This window comes from Athene noctua, chromosome 13, assembly GCF_965140245.1.
Source record: "Athene noctua chromosome 13, bAthNoc1.hap1.1, whole genome shotgun sequence".
Classification (NCBI taxonomy): Eukaryota; Metazoa; Chordata; class Aves; order Strigiformes; family Strigidae; genus Athene; species Athene noctua.
This window is the reverse complement of record NC_134049.1, coordinates 19,948,413-19,965,216: the sequence shown is the minus strand read 5'-3', so window position 1 is coordinate 19,965,216 and position 16,804 is coordinate 19,948,413. Positions and strand designations below refer to the sequence as shown.

The window sequence follows — 16,804 nt, the reverse complement described above, 5'->3', positions numbered from 1 at the left end:
AGATGCAGGAGACATGCGGCATTACCGTCAGTTCAGTCTCAAAAGAACCCTTTAAGACCTAGTTTGAAGTTTTTAGAAGGCAGGCATTCTTTGTTGCAGCGCTGGATGCATGGGGGATCATTCCACTTAACGTGCATACACTAAACCAAAGTTCATTCTTTATGTACGTTTAAGACATGAATATTAATGCATTTTGCAAGAAGCCTCCACTTGCTTGCCTATCTACTACATTTACCTAATACTGGTGTTGCAAAACTGCACTACGCATGTGCGCGGGTTTCGGATGGTCGTTGGTGGTTGTTTGGGAAGTTAGACCCCTACTCCTTTTTCTCTTTTATGGTCATGAGTCTTTTCAGGACAATCTCTTCTCCTTGGATGTTTCCCAACTCTGTTTGGCCAGGCTGTTCTTTCTTATCTGCTGTTTGAGCATTTCTGCCAGGATGTGTCTATTCTCAAGGTTAGGATGCTTTCTATGTACATTTTAATCACTCAGGCCTTGTTAAATACAAAGTTAAACACTGTTTGGTGAAATAATTTCTTAATATTTGCCCCTTTGAGACTTCCAGGTATACACAACTGGGTACAACATGACCACATAAGGTACGTGCAATGCTCTAATTTCTTCGTTACTCTAATTGTTACAGGCCTCAGCTTGCAGCACCAACTGCTTGCAGGCATCAGCCAGCGGGCCCCGCGGCTGAGCGCGGAGCCCACGACAGCAGCGGCTCGGCTCTCACCGGCAGCCCCTGAGGAAGGGGCCCGGGCGCTGGGCCGCCGGCCCTCCGGCCCCCGCGCTGCCAGGCGGCGGGACGGCGAGTGTGGGGCGGCCGGGGCGGGGCGCGCGCTGCCCGCGGACCCGCTGCTGCCCGTGAGGGCGACCCGCGAAGGCCGGAGGGAATTAACCGCGCTGCCTTCGCCCCTGCGGGACAGCCGCGGCGCTGAGGACGCGGCGAGCGGCGGGCTGTGGCGGCGAGCGGCGGGCGATGGCGATGACCTGGGGCTGTGGCGGCGAGCGGCGGGCGGGCCGGGCCCGCGCGGCCGTCAGGACCGATAGGGCGAAGGGCGCCTCCTTGGCCACACGGCGGCGCTAGAGAGCGCGATGCCGGAGCCCCCCCGGTGTGGCGGCGGAGAGAAGGGCGGCGGGGAGAGGCGCTCTGGGCGCGCTCTCGGTGGTAGCAGGCGTCAGCACAGCGCGACGGCGGCGGGCAGGAGGCTCTGTCCGGCTCGGCACGGCTCGGCTCGGCTCGGCACGGCTCGGCACGGCTCGGCACGGCTCGGCTCGGCTCGGTACCGCGAGGGAGGGCGGAGGCGGCGGCGGGCCGAGGGCAGGCGGCGGCGGGGGTGCTGGGCCCTGGCGCGGCGGGCGCTTCAGGCCGTGCGAGCGGAGGTTTCCCTCAGGCCTTCCTGCTGTGCCTGCCGGGTTTCCTCCTTCCGGGCAGAGTCTTGTTGCTGAGCCTAATGGGTTTTCTCCTTCCAGAGCATTCCTGTTAAGATTGCTTCCATAAAGACATGACTACACAGGTAAATAAAAACACAGCCTCAATGAAACTAATCGCTCGCTTGATATTTTTTAGGCTGCTCATACATAATTATTTTTTCTTTCTAGTACGGTATTCTCTTCAAGCAAGAGCAAGGTGAGAAAACACTAACATGCATTAAATAATATTGATCTTCTTGGCTGATGTACAATTGGTAATGGAAGATATACTTGTGAAATGACATGGGTTATGTTTATATTAAATACAAATTTGAATAACTCAGAAATGGCTTATGCTGTTTTTTCAACAGTGATTTTGGTGAACAAAATATATCATGTGTTCTGAAACAATGAAGACAGTGACTGGGCTTTCAGAGCACTGATAGACCTGAAGGGGTCTATCGACAACATTACAATCAGCAATTTGAGCATTACCAAAGCTGGTAGTTGTCTTCCATCAAAAGAAACCACTTAAATGTAATTTCTATGCTTATATTCTCTTTTAGCTCATGATGATGCCATTTGGTCAGTTGCCTGGGGAAAAAATAAAAAAGATGGTTCTGAAACAGTGATCTCTGGTTCTTTGGATGATCTAGTGAAGGTCTGGAAGTGGTAAGTGAAGTGCTCCCTATTAACCAGTCTTAAGCCTTGGAAGTAGTTAGTATGGAGATACAGCAGTCTCGAATTTCTATAATCTGCAGGGATGTTAGAAATTACATCAGGAAGGGATAGTCTGGCACACAGAACTGTTCTTTTGAGCAAGCTTATCTTCATCGGTGTGTGCTTTTTCTTGCAGTGGCACCATTCTGATGTGCTTTAGTTTTCAAGGAATGCAAACCCTTCTGAAAATGCACATCAAATTTTACATGTTGTCTTTTAGAGGATAGTATGACTTGATGTATTTCTAAACCAAAGAATTAGAAATGCAACATTTTATGAGACAGTGCATTGGGAGCATGTGTACTGTGAAGGGAATAATGGGAATGAGAAAAAGATGAAATGACATCTTCCCTTTTTCTAAAAAAAAAAAAAATCCTCATACAAGTGACACTGAAGTGTGCTTTTGCAAATAAATTCTGTCTCTTAGCCAAAGCAGTATTAAGTGTGTGGTTCACTTTAATGACACGAGTAGCTCTGTTGTGGTGATTATAAAAATGTTGGTCATTGCGTTTCATGCTTTGCTGACGGATTAACAGTCTGCCGTGTAAGTATGTACTGTAATGGACATTTCAGTGAGGCTACTTATGATGAAGTACATGCTTCGCAGAAATATGGTAAACAACTGACTTCTCAGTTCTTTTCCTTAAGTACAGAGAGCAATTTTTGTGTAGCTGTCTTCACATTTCATGAGTGAAGTTGGATTCCCCTTTTGTTGAACAAAATGGAGAGATGTGGGTTATCTTGTTTGTTTTGTCCGAGGTTGGAGATCTGTTAAGTAACCCCAGCTATTCATAACTGGGCTTTTCTTTCTTTTGAACAAAAGGAATGATGAAAAATTGGATCTACAATGGACTTTGGAGGGTCACCAGCTGGGTGTGGTGTCTGTGGATATCAGCCACACAGGCTCCATTGCAGCATCCAGCTCCCTAGATGCCCATATTCGCCTCTGGGATTTAGAAACTGGCAAACAAATCAAGTCAATAGATGCTGGTCCTGGTAAGATACCAGTGTTAAGCTGTCTCTGTGTAAGAAGTGCACTTAACTCCAGATAGTAAATACTGTACAGTGTATAATTAGGGTATTAAAAAAATCTTTGTTTGCAAAAATCTTAGTGATTTTATGAACTCAGAGTAGTATCAGACAATCTTACGTTTATTTTTTCACACTACTTAATGCTTTCACATATATATTTAGACATGCTTTTTGCTAGATGCATAAAGCAGAATGGAAACTAGCCTGCTCTTACAGATGTATTGATAAAAGGCTATTTAAAAAAATAATTCAAATGCTTTCTCAAATTGATTTACAAATAAATTCTGAACTTTCTTCATAAGCACTGCACTGCTCTGAATTTGAGCCATGTATGTGATCCTTATTTACGCAGTACATCCAATCCTGAGTGAGCAAGTCAAAACACAGTAAAGCTGAAGTCTGGATCAATGTTACATCCTCCAAGCTGGAATTCAGGACCTCAGATCTTATTCTAAATGTATCATTGGTCCACTGGCAATCCCTAATTTAAGAACAATCTTGCAGTGGTTTAGGTAGTTAAGGTTAAGCTGATAGAAAAAAACAGAAATACACTGTGCCACATAAATACATTATACTGCTATAAAAAGGTATGGTTTTTACAATTCCATTGTAAGGAATGTTGATCTACATTACATTCGTATATCTGTGTTTTCCTGTGTATTTTGTGCTTTGCTAGATACTAGTGTTGCTCTAAATTTATTGTTACAGGAGGGTCTAATAAGGTCAAGGTCTTATTAGAAAATGTAAGCTTTCACTAAACAATTAATGGCTCAAGCTGTGCTCCATTAATTACATAGAAGGAAGTTAACTTTAATGAGCTTGAACACTCTTCTTAAAAGAGTATGGAGTAGAGTTTTAGAGTACTAAGAGTAGTTAAGGGGTTAAATGTCTAAACAGATATGTACAGAGCCGACATTGTTGAATAAGAACTAGAAACAGTACTCAGCTAACTGATTTTTTTCTTTATAATACAGTTGATGCTTGGTCCCTGGCTTTTTCACCTGATTCCCAGTACCTTGCAACAGGAAGTCATGTGGGAAAAGTAAATATTTTTGGTGTTGAAACTGGAAAGAAAGAATATTCTCTGGACACGAGAGGAAAGTTCATCCTTAGCATTGCATATGTAAGAAGAACAATTGATAATTTCTTATGTGAAGTTGCTACTGCTGTTATATGTTGTGAATCAGATATTTTTGTTTCCATCTACCAGTTTATCTCTACATAATATGAAAAGACAGCCGTAATTTGATAGTTCCAAATACAACCTGCATGACATTCCCCCCCTGCGTATATGGAAAATATACTTTGATCTTGCTTATAAACTGATTGTGAATAAATCAGTTTAGTCTTCAGGATTTTTAGAGCCCAGGTATCTTGCATAGATTGTATTTGTGAAAAGTTGCCAAGAGAATGTCAGGGAGGTGCATAGGATAAATACATACAGTTGTTAAACACATACTGTCTGTGTTCTATTACAGAGTCCAGATGGAAAATACTTAGCCAGTGGAGCGATAGATGGCATTATCAATATTTTTGATATTGCAACTGGAAAACTTCTGCATACGCTAGAAGGTAATGGTTTATGCATTTGCAGTACCCAAGTTCTGGCTTCATTCCTCAACAAAGTTAAAGGATATAACGCAAGTCAGAATAAGATACAACAGCCATGGCATAAATGAGTTAACTAGATACTGTCTAATGGACAGAAGCATCATTTAGTGTGCTGTAACTTAAATCACTTAAAATGTTAGAGGCAAACTGTAAACTCAGGCTTGCATCATAAATGCCTATCTCAAAAGATACAGTCAGTAATGCTTAACTAAGTCCTTAAATTACAGTTCCTTCTTCTACTGCAGTGCAGTACAAGGCAAATGAAGCTAAGCCAAATGTGTACTGCCATGTGTATGATTTTTCTTTTCACTATAGTATCAGTTTTATAGCAATTTATTCCTTTTTTAAAAAATAACAGCATTTTCTGTTGTAGGAGACATGCATTTTTCTAACAGATAAATGGGCTTTTAATGTTTGTGCAGTATCTGTCCAGTTATATAGTTAATTTTAAAAAATCCAGTCACTTAATATGAAATTCTAATAAAGATCCACATCTGAAAAAATATTTTTGTGTTGCAGTGGACATGCCCTAACATTCAAAGCTTGGAATTACTGTCAGTTTCCATGTTGTACGAGGAAGCCTGTCAAGGCATAGAGAGAAAGACTCTCCAGAGGTTGCTTTTCTTTAACAGGGAATGCTGTCTGGTGGAGCATCTTAAGCACTGTCATTACCAAGAGGAATAGCTTCATTCTAAGCCATATATAACTTTGAATTTCAGGTCATGCCATGCCTATTCGTTCACTGACATTTTCTCCAGATTCTCAGTTACTTGTAACTGCTTCAGATGATGGCTATATCAAAATCTACGACGTGTAAGTTGTTACTTTGCAAGACGTGTTAACAGGAAAGTAACTCTTCAGAGGGGCTGATACTGTAAAAATCATCAAACCCTCTGTTCTCCATAATTCGCTTCAGCTTTTGGTGACTTCTTTATGTAATAAATAGTCTTAAATAATAAAATATTATACCCTTAGATAGTCTTAAAAAGTGCATAGGTGGATGACAGCCTTAACATGAAAACAAATTACTTTGCTCATATTTGCCCTGTAGGCAACAGGCTAATTGTTTTGTGTATCTGTCCTGGGTGTTTGTGTTTACTCATCTTCAACATCTGTTCTGTATCCAAGAAATTATGACCTATTTCTTTTGCATTGTGCAAAAACTTGGAAGACCCTGGGGAGAAAAAGGCAGAGCTTCTCTTATCTTTACTCCCCTAAACCCGCATTACTTTACCTTCTTCATGGTTGAACTGTTTTGTCCACCAGTGTATCTTAGTGGCTTCCTTTTATGTTAACCATTTGAAATGGAAGAGCAGAATCTGTTGTAACAGCTTGAATGAACAAATGTCCAGAAGTCACCTTCCATGACCTTGCATTGAACCATTCCTAACTGTACTAGCTAGAGTATGTTCCTGTTGCTCTTTCCCTGGAATTCACAAATCAAATATTAAAATCTGTTCTTTCCACAGGCAACATGCAAACTTGGCTGGCACATTAAGTGGTCATGGATCGTGGGTATTAAATGTAGCATTTTGTCCTGATGATACACATTTTGTTTCCAGGTATTGAGGATTTTTAACTTGTTTTTGCTTACTGAAGAAAAATAAGTAATTTTTATATTTATAAAGGGAGATGGATCATAAAAGTAAAGGTGTACGAATTGCAATGGAACCTGTAATGGAATAAGATACATTGCAGTTAGACTCAGGAGCCAATCTGTGATGATACCAGTTGTAGTGAATAGTATTTTATAGCATAAGTCTACACTGAAAAAACTACACTGCAGTGGAGTGAACTACATGTGAAGAACAGCTAAACCTAAGGGCAGTTTGACTAAATAGCTGAAAAATTGCTGTTGAATTAAGAGGTACAACCCAATAGTAAGTAGTACATTAATCTAGTTGGACTTTAGTGTTAACTCTTAAAAGAGTTCAGGCAGTTGGGAGACCAAGTATATATAGCAGGAGTTTATCCAAGGAACTTGCTTCAAAGAATTTGATGGCTAAAATGGGAGTCTTCATTTTCATGTTGCAGATATTGAAACAGTAAATGTATTTTCAAGGTAACTGGAACCTGGCAGAAGATGCACTGTCCTTTACTACTTTACTATGGGTGATGGGTAATGGGTGAAAGAGGGTTTCTTATGTCTACTGGATGAGACTATAATATGAGAATATATTAACTAAACTATAGTTAATCTATTAATTTAAACTTTGATCAGTATTATTTTTCTTTTAGTTCATCTGATAAAAGTGTAAAAGTTTGGGATGCTGGAACGAGAACCTGTGTTCATACTTTCTTTGACCACCAAGATCAGGTATTGCTTTATCTAGGTCGCTGTGTTCACAGAACTAATCTGTAGTTGTGCACATTTGTGCTTCAACTGAGGGCTGCAGCTTCAGCGTTGGACTTTAGCTTGCTGTAATGTAATCTTAAAAGTTGTTCACTGTTACTTGGCACTTACTATTGAACTAATACTCCAAGCACATAGGTTGATCCCTACCAAGTAGTTACATTTTTCAGGTTTGAATAAGGGTAATGCTGAGTGGCCAGAAGGATTTTTTACCAGACCGTATTGTTTTATCTTTGTCTGTGGTCTTATTTCTATCACTTACACAGCATCTGCATGTGTAAGGGGGAAAAACACTTATTTAAAAGGATGGAAATATGTAAGATGCTTGAAAGCACCCTTGAAACTTAGGACTTTTACCTCCTCAAATGTCTGTAATACCCTATTTTTTAATTTTTTTTCCTCAAGTGATAGCTACCCATGAGGGAAGAGGATATTAGTTATCTACCAAATTACTCTTTTTCCAAATGTTAGGTGTTAAATAAACAATTCTATTTTTTAATGGATCATAGAGGAAGACTTAACAAAGGAAATTCTTTCAGATTTTGAGCTCTTTTTTCCATAGTACTTTTTTCTGGTAAGCTTCTTTTCAGTTATCTACAGGTATGGGGGTTTTAGTATTCAAGCAGAATTGGATTTCCAGTGTTATTTAACTGTTGTATATAATCTCATCAGTTTGTGGAAGGCATAGATGTATTGGGTCTTGAGAATGCTGGTTTTTAGGTACTAATGCAAAATGGTGTGAGATTCCCCCAAATGTGCTGTTGCCAATATACCCATGCTGCAATCCCGGTTAATATGCTGGGCCACCTTTGCTCTTGCTGATGTCATCCTGTTGATGGGAGATGGGGCCAATTCAGTCTGTGTAACCCGTAAGTCAGAGAACTGACCTAAATTTTACTGTTTTGCACTAGCAAGTAAATGGCTTAATTAGCCCAAGGATCATTCTTCAGTCTGTCCTGACGTGTCAGTCTGCATGAAAAGTACTTCCTCTCTTGCTTTCCTGAAAGCACTGTAAAATACTCTTTTCCACAAGGAAGACAGGAAGGGGAAAGAGTGAAAAATGTTAGGTTTATGTGAACTGGGGCAAGCACTTTTCAGCCTTTTTCCAGTATCTTTAGATTGCATAATCCATCCTCAGTAGGAGTGGAATCCAAGAACTTGTCAGGCTACTAGATGGCAGTGTCCTGCTCTGGTTCATCAGCCTCAGCTGCTGTTAAAGAAAAAGCTTTAACTGGACCAGATCTAACAAACTCATCCTAAATAATTCTCCTTCTGCTTGTTTCTAGTCGATAAATATGACTATGCTGAAGATATTTTTTTCTTTTGTCTCCCACTGATAACCTTATGTCCTGTTTGCAGGTTTGGGGAGTGAAATACAATGGAAATGGGTCCAAAATTGTATCTGTTGGAGATGACCAAGAAATTCATATTTATGACTGTCCAGTTTAAATGTCTTGACTCAGACTCTTTGGCTAACCTTGTGGCAGTTTTCAGTAATACTACTGTCCTTTCACATTAATTTTTCAGTACTATAAAAGCATTTTAGTAATGCTGATCTGTAAAATTGGATATGTTTATATGTAATTTTGATTTTGTTTAGCATGAAAGCTTTACTTTTTTTAAAATAAAAGCTACAGATGCCAGTAACTTGTGTCTGATCCTTGGAAAAAAATGTATTTTTGGAAATATGCAGTCATGGGTGAAGTAACTGCTCAGTTAATCTCCCCTGCCTCTATACATAAATAGACTAGAGCTGGAGAGCATTGACCAAGTCTTACAGCAGCTTATTTTAGCAAAAGGCAGAGTGAGGGAGGCTCTGTGTTGCAGGCAGGGGAAGTGAGAGCCTGCACTCCCTCTTGGGGTTGTCCCCATGAGTGCAAGAGGGTCACATCAGTTCAGCACCTGTTCCAGCAATTGTACAGGGACACAGGGCTCATTCATCACGGTTTAATTTCACTAAAGGGTGCTAGTTGTTTCCAATCCTGACTTAATACAAATTCTACTAGAAAGCAGATAAAAGGAAAAAAGCTTTAATATTATCATTCTAGGATGGTATCTTGTCATGCTATAGAGCAGCAGTATACCCAACATGTGGTTTTGTTTTATTCATCATAGTTAAGGCTCAAATACACAGTGTCTAAGAGGAAGTAAAAACCCTTCCTTTCTAGGGAAGGCTGAAATCTAGAGCTGGAGCTTCTGAAAGATCAAAAATTTTCTTATGTAGCTACCTGTATGTATATTAGAAGTATGTAGGGTACACACTATACACATTAGGATACCTTAAAATTGTAAGTTACACTTACACAGAGCGCAGCAGCAGAAACACTACTACAGCAAATGAACAGAGGGAGGAGTGCTGTTATGCAATGAGTGGGGCATGCACAAAATGCTTTTGAAATACAAAGTGAGACAGGTACTAGCGTTACAGCTAACAAAGTTGAATATGGAGAACAATCCTGATCAGATGATAGTCTGAGCTTAGAGAAACTTATTTAAATAAAGAGGGTTCTAGCGTGGCTTAGAAAGTACAAGAGAAGCATGACAAAATGTGAAGAGTTCTATTTATTAGAAGTTATTTCTGCTATGATTTATTCTATGAAATTAATTTTCCAGTATGAAAGTATTTACATAAGACACTCCACTTAGCATCTATCAATATTGCCAAAGTCTTATATAAATAGCATAGGTGTGAAATAAATTGAGAACCTTCACAGCAAAGGAAAATGTATACCAACTCGGTCGGTTCTCAGCTGTGCGACATTTTATATAAAGACTACAAGAACACAATATAAATTAGTTACAAAAAGGTGATAACTGACAGCGCAGCAACTCAATTTGCTGAACACAAAACCCACAAGCAGTGGCTATTACAGCCATGCAGTTTTCATTGTGAAAATTTACATTTAGATGACATCCATTCCACCTTGCTTTAAGATGTCTGACATTGTACTCCTGTTCTTGGACCTTCCTCATCTTCTTCATATGCTTCTCCCCCACTGTTACGGTAGGTTTGCTCACTTGGATCAAAGTCTTCCAGGTCTACCTGATCCATCTCGTCTGTAATCATAACATCTTCTCGTGGAGGAAGCAGAGCCTCCAGCAGACACAGCTTCTCCCTTGGGAGCCAGTAGTGCTCTGGGAACTGGACCTAAAATTTTATGGGTTTTTTTAAAATAAATAATTACTCTCGATACCAGCATGGATATATTTGCTAAAGAAAAGCAGTAAACTTACCAGAAATTGTATAATTAAGCTGCCTTTGTCCATTGGAGATTTGTAGACAGGCATCCCTTCGTTGTAGATACACTTCAGGTCACCATGTTTTATCACTTCACCTACACAGAGGTAAAAGCTGCAAGTAAGCTTGTGACAGACGTTTCATAATGATGAAAAGCAGGTTTATACACAAGCAGTGCTCCCACTGCATCTGAGGGAGGTGACCCAGCAACTCACAGAAAAAGCTCAGGCTGAAAAGTACTAAACCCAAGCTATACAGAAGACCATTTAGGCTATTTCCTCTGCTGTGAAAGAATCGGCTTCTCTTAGCACAGCTTTTGGGCTGAATTAACAGATAATCTGGTGGAATTTTAAGTTTCTGGCCTCTTGAATATTTTCCTGGCTATCCACCAGCTGAGGCTGAAGTTTATTAAGAAGCAGTTGACATCCTTAGCTATAATTCTACATTAGATGTTTTAGAAGGAATGAGAAGAATGACAAAGAACCAACTAAATTAAATAACTGCAAGTGTTATTTGAGTCTGTTGCATAAACTGGTTAAAAAAAGCCAGAACAAACTCCCCAAAAAACCCCAGTCCCAGCACAATGAAAGAGGCAAGCAGTTTATATAGCCTCTGAATTCTGTAAGACCTACCTGGCCTAGATGATACGACAAGAACTCTGTTGTCCAGTGTTTCAATGGTCTTTCTGAAACCACATAAAGCCTCTGAGAGTTGAATTCTCATTTTTGTGATTAAGTCATGCCCTCGCCTCTGAAAGACACTGTGATCCTTTTGATCAAGCACAATTATAACATCACCAGGCTCCATATCAGGCTCCTGGTCACCTTCTCCATGAAATACTATCTTCTGACCATCTTTCATACCTGGAGAAAAGAAACCCATTTATCCTCTGCAGAACTATAGACTATGACTGGGGACACAGAACAAATACACAGTTCTTACCTTTATCAACGTGAACTTCTATGATCTTTTTCTCTCTTACAACCTTACAGCCATTGCAGTTGTCACACCTATCCTTCGGATTTATTCTTTCACCTTGGCCTTTGCATTCTGGACACACAGTTTGGATTTGTTGTACCATGCCAGGTCCAATCTGCTGAACTAGAACTTGCATTCCTCTTCCTTTACACACAGGGCATTTTTCTATCGCCCCTCTCTTTCCACCATAACCTTTAACAAAAAAATTAAATCTGATCTTAGTCTCAAAACAAAAAAAAGTCACTCTACAGTAGTCAGGCTGGAACTCATTGACTTCAAGAGCACCTTTAGGGCAACTTAAAAGAGTTCAGTAATATATTTCGCATGTAATTGGAATTTAGTTTCTAACACGAAACATGTTCCACAAGTTAGAAGTTTCTACAAGCAAAAGAAAGTCAAGATTTCTATGCACAGCTTATTTTATTAGCATCTGCCCCACCTCCCGATACATCTTAGTTTTCAAGGAACTGTCAGCATATCGACTTCAAGACCTAGACATTCCATTAATACTTTGGAAATAACCTGCTTACTGAATATTTAAGAGTACTAAGATATAAGACCTCATTAAGATTTACCTCAAAGAAGACCGGTCATTATGGATACTTGGAGTTGTGCAATAGACACTAGACTTCTACCCACAGCAATTAAAAAAAAGTTTAACAAAACAGCCATTTATTGAAGTTCCGGATTAAGACACTTTTAATTTAGGTACACAACTATAATTTGCAGCAAGTTTAAATCTGCCATTAGAACAGTACCTTTATGCCACTATGTTTAAGAAAGCCTTACTCTTGGGTAGGCATAAATAAAAATTAAATACCCTGGCAAACTTGGGGAAAATTTTAAAACCCCATACTCTACTCCCAGCCCCCCTACCTAATATTCTTTAGGGGAAAAAAAAAAAAAGCTTGGAGGAGTTTGAAACCACTACTTATTTTTTTACCTTCACACTTTCCACAAATAACATTCTTTTGCAGTGCCAGTTTCCTTGTAATACCATTATATAAGTCTTCAAGAGATACACCTAACTGGTGCACAACATTTTTGCCTTGGGGAAAAAAAAAAAAAACCAAAAGAGAAAGAGATTAATTCTGGTTCAGTTGTTGTAAGGATAAATTTTTATTTAAAGGCTCCTACACTTGTTCATACATGCACTGTCTCACTGAAGAAATGTAAAGTTCATTCCAAACTTTGAACACAGCTCAGGCCCCTTAAAAGTGTGTGCAGTTCCACCAGCTTCCACTGAGCTGCACCCACTTATGTCTGAATATAAAGTTTAGCTGTAATTAAGCAAAGCATCATTAAAACCACCCTATCCCTCTTCCTACCCCTAATTTTATAAGCTTAATTGAAACAAGATGCAAGGACACTACCAGCTTCATCAAATCTAGTCAACTCATGCACATCTATAAATTTCCATGCCACTTCACAACATAATTTTAAAGATTTTACAGCAAGTTACTACTTGCTCCTTCAACAGACACTGGTCATGGAAAAAGACAAAAATCATACTAAGCTTTGGGCAGCACTCTTGTACCATTTCCCATAATTTCTCTCAAATATTTTAATGATATTTAACATTACTGCAGTTTAAGTTGATGGTGTCCTTTGAAACAAGTTGCCCAAAACATATGAGCAAGCGAGGCACAGATCTGGAAAAAAAAGTAACTTAAAATAGGTCTAATTCAACTGCTCTAGTCTACCAATGTTTCCCCCTCCCCTACACAGTACCCACACCCACTTTAACAAAAAATAAAACAGAAATCATCAGAAAGATTGCTATGGCTACATCATGTTATCTACTTCATTAGAATCTTAATGCTAGAGTAACTAAAAAAAAATAAAAATCATAGTTTACTTGATCCATTGTTGCAATGAGTAATATCCACACTATGTGCACTCAGCAGAACAACAGTACCATAGCACAGGTGTTTTATGCTTAAGTGCATGGTTAGAGTTTCCAGAACTTTAGAACTGTGTACCTCTTCTCTCTCTATTCATTCGGCCTCCACCACCAAAGAACATGTCAAAGATGTCCATGGGTGAAGAGAAGCTGCCGCCACTCAGGCCTCCTTCTTTAATAGCCTGCTCCCCACCCTGGTCATAGAGGTCCCTTTTCTTTGGGTCCGACAGAACTTCATATGCCTGGGATATGAGTTTAAACTAAAAAGAAAAAAGAAGCTCTGAACAACTATGACCGAGTAACCTGATCCACTACAGCATTTGTCTTTTTCTAAAACTCCCTAAACAAATGTGTAATAGACTATAATAGTACACTTTTGTCCAGGGAAACCCCCCCTCTTCTCCCTCTCCCCCCTCCTCCCATGTTACAAGTGGGCTTAATTCAGTCACATCCAACTTACACACAGATGCAAACTACACTTTGATGACTGTGGAAGTTGCAACCGTTATACACCTATAACAAATCCATTTAGAAAGAGATATGATACTATCCCCAAAGTCTTGGAGGTCCCCAGATGGCCAGAGCAGTGCTAGTCATTCTACAGCTACACAGGGATCCTTCATGCCTGCTGAGCGGCTACATCCAGCTAGAACTAAAGAGAGATTTAAGACACTGGTGTTGCTTACTCATCGCAAATTGAAGGACATAGATACAAATCAAAACATCCACTTTATCCAAAAAATTAAGGGATTTTTAAAAATAGCTGTTAAGAATCTCCTACTAAAATGACTAAGTTAATTTTTAAATACAATTTGCTATTACTAAAATGACTACTTCCGTTTGAAACATGAATTTACTTATGATCAGGTAAAGGGGTGTAAGTAAAAAAGTAGGCCAAAAAAAAAGGCAGAAAAGGTTGCCTTTGACTACGTTACTATGTAACTAGCTCGAGTTTTGTAAATTAGTGTACTAAGTACAGCAATATGGAACTTCTATTGCTATGTTAAGGTATTACAAGACCAGCTTTTAGATAAATAATCCTATCATTCAGATGTTCTATAGTTTTCCAATTATGGTGCTCATTTGTCCTCCTAGGCAACATGTGGACTTGAGCGGATCTCTGCTAATAGCAAGTAAAATGCTTCTATTGTAAACAGCTCACCCACATGAAGCCCAATGGTTTCCTCTGGATAGTTACCTTGTCCATCTGCATTAGTATTTTCTCTGAAGAAAACTCATCCTGTTCAGGATCACAAGTCCATCCAGGGCAAACCCAGCACGCACAGTAGTGCTGGCAGCTGGATTCACCACTGCCCTTCGCAACATCTGACACAGCACGACGGCCATTAGGACACTAGAAATCCTTTCAGCTTTGCCTGTTTTAACCAGCATCTCTCTAAGAATGAGCAGCCGTGGGGAGACCGGCAGGAACCGCGTCCAAAAAGAGGAACTACGCATCCTCTCCTGCTACAGCGAGGCCATCAGGGCTGCTGCCAGCTTCACGTGTCTTTTACAGACTTTGAGGAACAAGAGCCTTCCTTTACCCGCATTAGGCTGCGGGAAGGGCACCATGTCCGTCCTTTAGGCAACGCAGAATTTGAAAATAAAATTAAGGGCGCGCTTCCCGCCTTTCTACCTGAACAAGAAATGGTACGTGGAAGACCCACTATGCGCCGGCCTCCGGCTTCTCCCGGCGGAGTCGCCCATCTTGAGGCCCGGCGGCGCCTGCGGTAGGCCCGGCCCCGGCCCGCCGCCACCCCGCCGGAAGGGCCGGGCCTGCCCTGCGCGGGGCCGCAGGTGGCGCCGGGAGCGCTGCCGCCTCACCACGGGTGGCCCACCAGCCCCGACCCGGTCGCGGCCCGGTCCCAGCCCGGCCCCGGCCCCCGCGTACCCGCTCGCCCTCGCTGGGGTTCTTGTCGGGGTGGTACTTCAGCGCCAGCTTGCGGTAGGCGCGCTTGATCTCCTCGGAGGAGGCATTGGGCTTCACCTGCAGGATGTCGTAGTACTCCGTCTCCTTCACCATGGTGCCCTGCGGGAGGACGCGCCGCGTTACCCCCGCGTCACCCCCCGCTACGCCGCCGCCCGGGGCGGGCCCCTCCCCCGCCCGCCACCCCGCAGGAGCCCACACGGGCCGAGCCCACACGGGCCGCTCACCGCCGCGGCCGCTCCGCTCCTGCCGCCCGCTCGCCGACCGCTGTGGCCCCGCCTCTTCCGCGGCTTTTATACGCGCACCGGACGAATCTTCTGGAATGACGCCGCCCTACGTCACGGCCCTGGAACGGTCTAGAATTCCCGCGCGTGACGTCACCGCCGGTACGTGCAGGGGGAGGAGCCTTCTCCCGCCCGCCAGTGCCGGCCGCTGTGGGGAGCGGCGAGGCCACGCCCCCCGCCCCCCGGGGGAGGCGGCGGCTGCCCGCGGGGCCGCGTCTCTCCGCCGGTGCCGCGGCTTTCGGGCGCTAAGGCCTCATTTGACGGCAGCCGCCTTAACTGGTGGCCGTTTTCCCTCCCTCCTCTCCGGTGAGACTCAGTAATTCAAGTTACACCCGCGTACGAACTGCTCCCGGGGAGCGGGCGCTGGCTGCGCGGCAGAACTTGGTCTCGTTAGTTAACCGATGCGATTTCTGATGCCTCCTTCCTCAGTATCTTGGGCACTTCAAAACTAACTGAGCTAACAGTGTGCCCCTACTCTGTATCTGCTCGTTACCCGCCCTTTCCTCAAGCCGGCCTGCTGTGAGGGGGCTAGAAAGCTGCGCTACTCTTCATCTTTCTCGGGGCAGCTGAAGGTCTCCAATTAATTATTTACTGCTCAGGTGAAAGGAGATAACTGGTACTGCTGTGGGAGCTGACTAAAAGCAGATTTTCATAGAAGATGACAAAAAGCTGAAAGTCATAAGTGAAAAAATACAGAAAGACTCTAAGAACAGATTTTGTTGCAAGTATGAGTAGAAACGCTTGCAACCCGATTTTTATTCCTGGTAACAGTTTTATAGAACAAGAGCATCTCCTGCTGTTATGATAACCCAAAGGCTGAAGTGCTCTGTCAACCACTGTACAGGTAAAAAGATGACTGTGAAGTAAAGAAACCCTGTTGTGTTGTCTAACAGTGGAAAAAAAAATAGAGAAAAAGAAGAGGAAAAAAAAAGGCAGTGTGGATTTTGAGTGAAAAACTTTCATGGTTTAAAGCTCTAGTGCCATTATAATGAACTTTCTACTGTATTTCAGGTAAATACTATTAGAAGATTGAATTAATGCAATCTGTTCTTTGTGTACTCCTGCTTATATTAAGCATGGAGACTTACTAGAGGAGGGAGAGCTAATGTACAGGAATATAACCCAAAATACCAATGAAAGGAACTATTCAAAACCACAAGAAAGAAATCAGTGTTCGTAACAATTATTTTTTTCTGAGCTTAATTAGCAGCAGCTGAACTGTGAACAGTAAATCTGTGCTTTTCAATTGTGAAATTATATTGACAAGTAAATACAGAAATTATTTTCTAAAATAACTGTAGTAAATTACTCTGTGAACTTGCAAACTGAGAACTACATATC

At 41.7% G+C, this 16,804-nt stretch overlaps 2 protein-coding genes across 5 annotated transcripts; one reads left to right on the top strand and one right to left on the bottom strand.

The window, feature by feature from the left end:
* The first annotated feature begins 582 nt into the window (after nucleotides 1–582).
* Nucleotides 583–8,774, top strand: SKIC8 (SKI8 subunit of superkiller complex). Of its 3 annotated transcripts, none has more exons than XM_074917488.1 (11): nucleotides 583–600; nucleotides 1,478–1,521; nucleotides 1,607–1,634; nucleotides 1,984–2,089; nucleotides 2,961–3,133; nucleotides 4,144–4,292; nucleotides 4,648–4,741; nucleotides 5,500–5,593; nucleotides 6,250–6,342; nucleotides 7,019–7,097; nucleotides 8,493–8,774. In XM_074917488.1, exons 2-11 carry the CDS (start codon nucleotides 1,510–1,512, stop codon nucleotides 8,580–8,582), a joined length of 918 nt encoding a protein of 305 aa, XP_074773589.1. In that variant the 5' UTR covers nucleotides 583–600; nucleotides 1,478–1,509; the 3' UTR covers nucleotides 8,583–8,774. The 3 variants fall into 3 exon arrangements, with proteins under 3 accessions (XP_074773589.1, XP_074773588.1, XP_074773587.1); XM_074917487.1 differs by lacking the exon at nucleotides 583–600 and adding an exon at nucleotides 1,179–1,287; XM_074917486.1 differs by lacking the exon at nucleotides 583–600 and adding an exon at nucleotides 1,225–1,277.
* A 466-nt stretch (nucleotides 8,775–9,240) lies between these two features.
* Nucleotides 9,241–15,517, bottom strand: DNAJA4 (DnaJ heat shock protein family (Hsp40) member A4). 2 transcript variants are annotated; one of them, XM_074916762.1, is made up of 8 exons: nucleotides 15,407–15,517; nucleotides 15,144–15,281; nucleotides 13,332–13,512; nucleotides 12,293–12,397; nucleotides 11,314–11,541; nucleotides 11,004–11,234; nucleotides 10,368–10,468; nucleotides 9,246–10,281 (listed from the first exon to the last, which is right to left on the bottom strand). In XM_074916762.1, exons 2-8 carry the CDS (start codon nucleotides 15,273–15,275, stop codon nucleotides 10,063–10,065), a joined length of 1,197 nt encoding a protein of 398 aa, XP_074772863.1. In that variant the 5' UTR covers nucleotides 15,276–15,281; nucleotides 15,407–15,517; the 3' UTR covers nucleotides 9,246–10,062. The 2 variants fall into 2 exon arrangements, with proteins under 2 accessions (XP_074772864.1, XP_074772863.1); XM_074916763.1 differs by lacking the exons at nucleotides 12,293–12,397; nucleotides 13,332–13,512; nucleotides 15,407–15,517 and having other exon boundaries at nucleotides 9,241–10,281; nucleotides 15,144–15,247.
* Between the last annotated feature and the right edge of the window lie 1,287 nt (nucleotides 15,518–16,804).

Bases quoted from the DNA above. Each gene is read 5' to 3' on its own strand.
- DNAJA4 (XM_074916762.1), bottom strand. From the start codon at position 15,275: ATGGTGAAGGAGACGGAGTACTACGACATCCTGCAGGTGAAGCCCAAT. The intron at 11,542-12,292 runs GTAAAAAAATAA...TTTTTGTTAAAG, and splicing joins TATTTGTGGAAAGTGTGAAG to GTTATGGTGGAAAGAGAGGG. The intron at 10,469-11,003 runs GTAGGTCTTACA...ACCTCTGTGTAG, and splicing joins TGTCGTATCATCTAGGCCAG to GTGAAGTGATAAAACATGGT.
- SKIC8 (XM_074917488.1), top strand. The intron at 1,635-1,983 runs GTGAGAAAACAC...ATTCTCTTTTAG, and splicing joins TCTCTTCAAGCAAGAGCAAG to CTCATGATGATGCCATTTGG. The intron at 2,090-2,960 runs GTAAGTGAAGTG...TTTGAACAAAAG, and splicing joins CTAGTGAAGGTCTGGAAGTG to GAATGATGAAAAATTGGATC.